The sequence below is a fragment of the Osmia lignaria genome, chromosome 1 (assembly GCF_051020975.1).
Source record: "Osmia lignaria lignaria isolate PbOS001 chromosome 1, iyOsmLign1, whole genome shotgun sequence".
Lineage (NCBI taxonomy): Eukaryota > Metazoa > Arthropoda > Insecta > Hymenoptera > Megachilidae > Osmia > Osmia lignaria.
In genome coordinates this window covers 9,198,224-9,207,021 of record NC_135032.1, presented here as the reverse complement: position 1 = coordinate 9,207,021, position 8,798 = coordinate 9,198,224, and the positions used below count along the sequence as shown (strand labels likewise).

At 41.4% G+C, this 8,798-nt stretch overlaps 1 protein-coding gene across 1 annotated transcript; it reads right to left on the bottom strand.

Moving 5' to 3' along the window:
* Positions 1–591: 591 nt before the first annotated feature.
* On the bottom strand, positions 592–2,482 carry LOC143305298 (uncharacterized). Its single transcript, XM_076688255.1, has 2 exons — positions 2,253–2,482; positions 592–2,189 (listed from the first exon to the last, which is right to left on the bottom strand). The coding sequence occupies exon 2, from the start codon at positions 1,915–1,917 to the stop codon at positions 1,465–1,467; it is 453 nt and encodes a 150-aa protein (XP_076544370.1). The 5' UTR covers positions 1,918–2,189; positions 2,253–2,482; the 3' UTR covers positions 592–1,464.
* Between the last annotated feature and the right edge of the window lie 6,316 nt (positions 2,483–8,798).

The following is an 8,798-nucleotide window of genomic DNA, read 5'->3' as shown; positions in this document are numbered from 1 at the left end:
CTTGAGACCCAGGAGAGGGAAAATAGAAACTAGAGACAAAACATCAAACACAGGACACTTCTTGTCGATCCTCTGACCAGATCACTTCGTTCGTATTCTAAAGCCTCCGTTGAGACTCCGATCAGTTTGCTTCATAAGCATTCGAAAAATCACATATACGAACAACTGTTAACACTCGAGTCAGAGTAACTCATCGAACCATTAAATCTTTGTGCAAGCATCAAACACATCTAAACATCACAAGCATTCTATAATTAATTGCAACCCTAATACGCTCTGTCGCCTTAACCGGTCGCAGGGTAGTACGCGGTTCGTGGCGTCGGTCAAACCGTAGCGAGGACTTACGACCCTCGTTGACGCGGATCGTATCGAAACGGCTAGTCTCGTCGCGAACGCGTACTCGAAGAAACACAAGTCGTCATCGAAACATTCATTGTTCAGAAAAATCTTTCATCGAACTATTCCCAGTCCCGCGGGCTAGTTTATCCTTCTTTTTCAATCGGATCGGTTCAACAAAATAATAAATAAATTAGACCAAGACGAAACATAATGATGATATTCATAATCAGCGTATAAAACACGTAAGTGTTACGTGGCCGACGGCTTGGCAGCGCGCGTGGCTATCAGAGGCTTTCTGATTGGCGGCCGCGTAACTTATTTTATTATCAATACAACCCGAGCGGTAAGATTGTATTGTGGTAGGAACTGTCACAAGGTTTCACTGGGTTTAAAGGAGAATGCTAATGTGGGTTTGACACAGCAATGTATATATTCTACAATCTTGGTCTATTACAGATGTTGTTGTCGCGAATATAGGTGTATAATGTGATATATTACCTATTTCCACTATGCTCGGTGTTCACGCACTGGCAATGCGGGGGTGTTGTGTGTGGTTGATTGTAATGCCAAATAGAAACACGACTCGCGGATTCTATAAGGTGAATGTTGCTCGAAGGGGACTTCAACCCGATCTCACTAATAGTAACCAACTCACTACCGTACACGACGTGCTCGACACGAGATGAGCTCTGGTACTGCCCCCGATCGTTGGTACGAACGGGTTTATATACTAATTAAGAAGGGTGGTCTGGTTACTATTCGAGTGATCAGGCTGGGTCCACCTGCCTCTGCGACAGTTTAGAGTGGTTGCATCTGCTATTTGATTACGGCGGACCCATTGCTTTCCCAAGTGTTTGGTTCTGCTATCGGTGGGCCTTCTGTTTATTACGAGAGTAAATGGTCGGTTTGCCCGAGAGTTTTCCTTTCCAGATGTTTAAGCTTATTTGAAAGGAGACACGTTTGATAAAAACGGTCTGTCTACGTGACACCTCCCCCCTTAGATGAAACATCGCGGTAATCGTGATGCTTTCAATTGGAAAGGAAAACACTCACTAGAATGTGTTGAAGTTTTGGTGTTGTAATGCAATATGTCGGGTGTTATGTGTGATGTGTGTGTACTTATCGCTACGTGTGATGGTTGGTGATGCTGCTAACTGCGGTATGAAGTCGAAGCGTACGTCTGGGTCCAGGCTGCCTCGATCGGATTTGTCTCTCGGTGTACCAGGTTGGTACTATTGCAGGCGGTGGTATGGGTTGGTTTGCTCTTTGGTATTCCATTTCCATGATGATGGCGGCAATACACTCCTCGCAGTGGTAGGCGGCCTGCGACTCCATCAGGGGCGCGCTGCAAATATCGCAGGCCCCAGGCGGATATGCCGTTGGTAGTGGATAGTGTACCTCCACCATGTCATAGATCCTTGCTGCTCCAAGGGCTGCTTCGAGAGCACACTGCATACAGACAATGCCAACGTCTAATCTGTAGCAAGTGCTGCGCATGCACAGGCGGGCCGTCAAGTTCATCAGCAGCTCGATGCGACTGGTGTCCCTCTCAGTTGGTTGTTCCCTGATGTAGCACATTTCGGTCCGCTCAGATAAGTGTTTTGGAAGAATGGTGTTGTGGTCTGCTTTTATACCCGGCCTGGAACCGCGTATCTCATGCCCAACCACGCCTCCGCCACGTTGAATGGTGGTTGTCCTGGTAGACGATCGAGGGCTACATCTGCCACGACCTCACCCTCGCCTCTGATGTTGGTTAGCAGACCCCTCCTTCCTTCCAACACCCTCTTGGCCTGCTCTATCTTCCAGGTCCTGCATACAGGGCGGATACCCCGTACCCGTACCTTGAAGGCCTGCCACGGTAGATTTTGAAAGCGTGGCGGCAAGGTCCGAAGTTGGTCGACCGGTGCCCTTACCACCTTGCCGTGGTCACGAAGAGCCACCTCGAACTGGCCGTCCACCAGGTGTTGAACTTCTCCTCGGACCCAGGTACCTTCTTTACTTCTGTACGCCACCAGACGTCCAGTGGTCAGTCTTCCCTGGTTTGGAAAGTGGAGGTGGCCGCGGTCGCTCATGTACCGATACAGGTCCCGGTACAGTCGCCTAGCTTCTTCCCGACCGTCGTCCACCTGCGCCCAGAATTCTACCGGATCGTCCACGTGGACAATTCCGATCCGAACAGAACTGCTCAAAACTATATTTTTGATGGTGTTCATTTTCTTGAGGATGTCCACTGATGAGACTATGGTGCCGAGAACTGCTTATATAGTCTGAAAACCCTTATCTTACCCCACTCTTATTTCGACTCTTAGAGGAGGGATGTGTAGGAGTGGCTACGGCCCCTTAGAATATTGTGGCACTTGGTCTAGGTGCTGAAGATTTTTCCCTTGGTAAATTTATATTATTTGAATTTGATTCTTCTGAGTTTTTAGGTATTTCTTCCAGTTGCAATTCAATTTCGTTCGGTTTGTCCAAAGGTTTTAGTTTATTAATGATTTTGTGTATATTACTTTTTATTATTGTCCCAATTATTAATAGTAGGATCAAAGATACTACTCCAAACGAGGAAAATGTTGATATTTTTATACGATTTGTGGAAATTTCTTGAAGTTCCAATTCTTTCGCCCGATGCTCCAATTCCTCTAGGTTTGGTGCTGTCGGAAGGTTCTTCCAATTTGTGATTACTTGATCTGTATTAGTGTAATTGGTTTCTAAAACTGATAGGTGATGTTCTGTTATTTTCGGAATGATTATTGATAAATTGTATGACGCGGATGGGTAATGTATAATATTTTCCATGGTTACTATTGTGTCCATTGCTTTTAATTGCATCGCATTTACTGTGGCTCTACATCCCGGTTCGAGGTTGAAAATTCCAGTATTGTAAATGTTTGCTATAGTTGGTTCATGGCCAGAATTATCTGTTCTACTGGTGGTGCATGTGCAAGGTATTTATCAACATCCAATGACGTGACCAATCGCCATTGCGATTGCTATGTCCGTATGTCTGACAATTTATCGTAAAACAAACCCGTTGATTGCGCCAGTGGTAACACCTTTGAACCGCCTTTAATCGCTGTCTGACTCATAACCAGAGCCAGAGGTATCAGAAGTAGTTGTGCCGGAATCATGATTTCCCGTTATTTCCGTTTTTTCCGCTGTGGATGGAAAATAAGCGTGTTTTAATTTATCTTGGTGTTTTGTTATCGTTTTGTCAGGTGTTCGCAATACAATGTTGTTCATATCTGTTACATTAATGATCTCATATGGCCCTACATAATGTGGATCAAATTTACTAATTCGTGGTTCTAGCAATACATAAGCATAATCGCCTACATTGAATTCTACCGGTCGGGAATGTTTATCATAGTACTTCTTCGAACGGTGCTTGGAGGCAATCAAATTATCGGCTGCTATGTTGCGGATTTTTATAGTATGAGTTATTAATTCTGTTAAATAGTCGCCATATGATTTTAACCTTTCGCCAGTTGGAAACGAACTTGGTTCACGGGCTGGTTTTCCAAATATTAATTCATATGGAGAGAAATTTGTTGCTTCATGTACGGAAGTATTATAAGAAAACATGGCAAATGGTATTAATAGGTCCCAATCTTCATAATTATTCATGTAATGTTTAAGATATTCTGTTAGTACTATATGACTTCGTTCTAGTGATCCATTAGTTTGTGGTCTGTATCCAGAAGTTGTGATTTGTTTGATTTTGAATATTTCTGAAAGATTTTTCATTAAGCTTCCGATAAAACTAGTTCCCTTGTCTGTTAATATTGCTCGTGGTGTTCCATATATGGCAATAAAATGTCTCGCGAAAGCGTCTGCTATTGTGGCTGCTCTAATGTTTGGTATTGCTACTGCTATACAATATTTCGTTAAACAATCTTGCATTGTGAGAATGTATTTATTTCCGCTAGGCGTTAAAGGTAAAGGTCCTACGGTGTCTAAAGCAACTTTATCAAATGGTTCTATCGGGGTATCGGTAATTAACATTGGTTGATGAGTTTTTGCTCTAACTAATTTCTCTTCTTGACAGCTTGGACATTTCCTGATATAATTTCGTATTTCGTTGTGCATTTCTGGCCATTGATATTTCGCTCTGATGCGTTTATATGTTTTTGTGACTCCTTTATGTCCTCCTATCAAACTGTCGTGAGCTTCGCGAATTATTTGTAATCGATCTTCTTCTGATGGTGTAATCGTTGAACAATTGCATATGATGATTTTCTGTGTTGTACCGTTGAAAACGTCCTTTATTAATTTAGTTAATTCATTGGTTGGTAATTTATGAAAATCTCCGACTGCTGATATTCTAAATGATTTAATTGGATTTTGATCTAAATGCTGTTTCAGTGTTTGTAGTCCGTTTAGTATATCTTCACTTTTAATGGTGTCGTAAAAATTATCTGATATTATTATACTGTAAACTTTGTATGAGCCATTTGCTGATTCTATTACGTCTCCTTTCTGCGGTTTCTTTGACATGAGCTGTTGTAAATCTATTGCTTCTGTGTCCAGTAACAGTTTTCCAATGGGGGTTACCAATTTACAGTCCGCAGGTATGAAATGTGCGTAATGACCTTCCTCGGTGGTCAGGGTGTTTGGAGAGATAATAACCTCAAGTGTCTGTGAAGGTTGCACTTTTCTTCGCAGGTCATCTCCCTCCGTGGAAAGAGTGTCTGTGTCAAGAAGTGTGAACGGATAAGGGTCAACGGTACGGTCAAAGTTTTCCTGTGGTTGCTGGATTGCCGTTCCTATTGTTTCGTTAACAGGTTGTGGTTGTAAAATTCCCTCATTTGTTACAAGTGATAATGGTGTATGGTTAAGTAAATCCTGTTGCGGGTTTGCGATTATCGTGTTTTCCGTAATGGTATTTTCTGATGGTTCTTCGAATGAAATCAAGTTTACGTCTTCTTCTGTCGATGTGATTTTAGTAGAATTTGCTTGCGGATGAAAGTTTATTGTTTCCATGTGTTCATCTGGCATGCTTATCTCGTGCGATAAGTTAGGTAAGACTCTCGGTCTATCTGCTATTGGAGAATGTTGAACCTTCCCACGGGCTGGTTCTTCATCAGAGCTAGTGTTTTCCTCTTGATATTTCGGTCTCCTTTCCCTGTCCCTTTGTAGTTGCCGCACACGAAATCCTATGGAATCCGTGTCGATTTCTGGTTTCTGTCCTATGTGCTTGTAATCGGGGTCTTGAGGATCTCGGGGTATAAGTGGTAAGCAAGATGGTACTGGGTTACGTGATAATGCGTCTGCGTTCTTGTTCGTCTTTCCTGCTTTATGGATAACCTGATATTCGTACTCTAAGAGTCTGAGTCTCCACTTCATAAGTCGTGATGTCGGATCCTTGACAGAGTGTAACCAGACTAACGGTCGGTGATCTGTGACGAGTGTGAATTTTGTTCCATAAAGATACGGTCTGAAATATTGTACTGCGTAAACCATTGCAAGACATTCCTTTTCTGTAGCAGAATAATTCCTTTCGGCTTTATTTAAGGTACGAGATGCGTAGGCAATTGGTAGATCGTTTCCTATTTCTCCTTGACTAAGTACAGCTCCAATTGCGTAATCTGATGCGTCAGTGGTAACAATGAACGGTCGATTAAAATCCGGATATTGTAAAATTGGTTGTGTACAGAGTTCGTCGCGTAAATTTTCAAAACTTTTTTGCTGGTCTTCGGTCCACTTAAAACGAATTCCTTTACCTAATAACTGAACTAATGGTTTTGATTTAATAGAATAATCTTTTATGAAACGGCGATAATATCCTGTCAGTCCCAAGAACTGCTGGACATTTTTCTGTGTTTTAGGAATGGGAAATTCTTTTACAGCTTGTAATTTACGAGGATCTGGCTTAACACCATTTTCTGTTAAAATGTGTCCTAAATAAGTAACCTCCTTACGTAAGAATTCGCATTTATCAATCTGCAGTGTAAGTCCAAATTCTCTGAGCCGATTGAGTAATTTTTTTACTTTTATTTCATGTTCTCGTAGTGATGAAGAGAAAACAACCATATCGTCTATGAATACATGAGCGTTCTCTAGACCAGATATAACTTGATTCATTAAGCGTTGAAATGTCGGTGGTGCATTTTTTAAACCAAATGGCATGCGTACAAATTCAAAATGCCCATCCGGTGTTGTGAATGCTGTTTTCGGACAATCCTTAGGATCCATTTGAACTTGATGAAATCCATTTGCTATATCAAAAATTGTGAAATATTTTGCTCCTCCCAATTTATCTAGAATTTCGGTGATATTCGGCAAAGGAAATTTATCACTCAAAGTCTTTTCGTTTAAGGCTCGGAAATCGATTACCATACGCCAACGCTTATTGCCCTTAGCGTCTGGTTTCTTTGGTACAATCCATAACGGAGAATTATATGGTGAACTAGATGGCTGTATGACTCCTTGTAATAACAGAGCCTTTACTTGACGTTGTATTTCGTCTTGGTGTACTGGTGGATATCGGTATTGTCTTGTATTAATCGGTACGTCATCTGTTGTATGAATTGAATGGTAAAAATTCGGTACTTCTCCTAGTTTGTCTCCAGGCAAGTAAAATCTGTCTGAAAATTCGTCGACGATGTTGAATACATGTTTACGTTCTTCTGCATTGAGATGATCGGTTCTTAAAAGATTTCTAATTCGTGTTGCTCTATTTTCTGGTGTGTTTTCGGTCATATATGAAGAAATTGGGTCGTCGTCCGACGAGTCGTAAATATCGTAAGGATGAATGTATTGAGGTTCAATTTCGATGTCTACATCGTCTTCTCCGGTATTCGTTGCTAACGCGTAACAAATGCCGTCACGATTATATACTGCTGCTTCGCCAATGTATATATTTTCTGATGTTTCGAGTCGCGGTAAGTATCCCTCTTTAATATTTGGATTAGCTATGTGAATTGCAATTTGTTTTGTTGTTCGAGCTTCGATACGGTGTTTAGTCGATTTCGGATTTTTCTGCTGAGCTAAATCTCGGTAATTTGAAAAACGAAGTGGTCGAATAGGTTTATCTTTCAATACTAGTGTTCCATGATAATATGAAATTTCTGCTTCTTCTTGTAATAAAAATGGGCTGCCTATAATTCCATCGGCTTCTATTGCAAGGTTCTCTACTACGTAAAATAATGCAGGCTTACCGTGAATGTGAAGAATTGTGGTTCCTATGCTATAAATAGGTGATTTTGTAAGTCCTGTGATTTCAATAACTTCTTTAGTGATACGTTTGGCTTGATCTCCGAGAACATCGCGCACTATTAAGTTAACTGCCGCGCCACCGTCAATTAAAAATTCAGCTGTTTCTAATTCTAATTCCGGAACTTTGATTTTTATTCTTGGTGCTGGGGTTTCCTTGATGAGGATTCTCCCGTGAATCTGACTATCTTTTGGCGAGGTCTTTGCAGATCGCTCACCGCCTCGCCTTTCCGTTGAGCGTTTTCTGAGTTTAAAGACTTGTTTGATTCGACTGAAGAATTTCGAGAGTATGATCGCTGTCTGAAATTTTGCGAATTCCTCCAACAACGTTTTTCATCGTGTCCTTGGGTATCACATCGCCAACAATATAGCTGCGAAGTATCATCCTTTTCACTGCGTTTTAAAACTGTAAACCGTTTTTCATCTTGATCTGTGCGTGGTGAATTTGAACGATAAGAAGGTGAATTCGATTGATTCCTGGATCGCACAGTCCATGCTGATGTACGTGGTCGTCCTTCTCTCTCGTCTTCAGAGTTAGATGGTCTCCTCTGTCGATCTCTATATCGATCGTGTCGTGTTGGAGATTGAGGGTATGAAATTTCATTTCGACGTTCGTTGCTGTGGTGATCCCTGTTGTTCCAGCCTCCTGGTGATGTGTTTCGTGCCAAATCACGACGACTTCTTAATTTCCTGTCTACCTCTAGCACAGCGTCAAAAGCTTCCTCTAAGTTTTTAATGTCTCTATTTTGTGCTGATACCTTAAAAGAGATGCGGTCTGGTAATCCATCTAGGAAATTTTCTAAAATATCCATTTCCATTTGTTTAATATTTTCCTCTGAATGTCTAGGATATTTCTCTTTAATCGCTCCTCTTGTACAATAAACAAGATGGCTTGTTCTATCGATGTAGTTTCTCAAACTTTCGTATTCCCTAATTTGAAGCCTGGCAATTTCTGTTTGAAATTGCGATAAGCTCTTTCCTGGTCCAAATCTTCTCTTCAAATGCTTGATCAACGCGGATACCGAAGTGAATTGATGTTCTAAAGTACTTCTTCGCGCCGGACCGGTGAGTTTAGTTAAAATAATTGTAAGGTATTCCCTTTCTGTTCCCTCAGGAATCAAGGTCAATCCATCTTCTACCAGTTGTGCAAAACGTGATAAAGGTGGATTCTCACCATCAAATGTTGGTATTGTTAACGCAACATTTTGTATGCAGGATCTTTGTGTCAAAAGTGTCATAGAATTTGC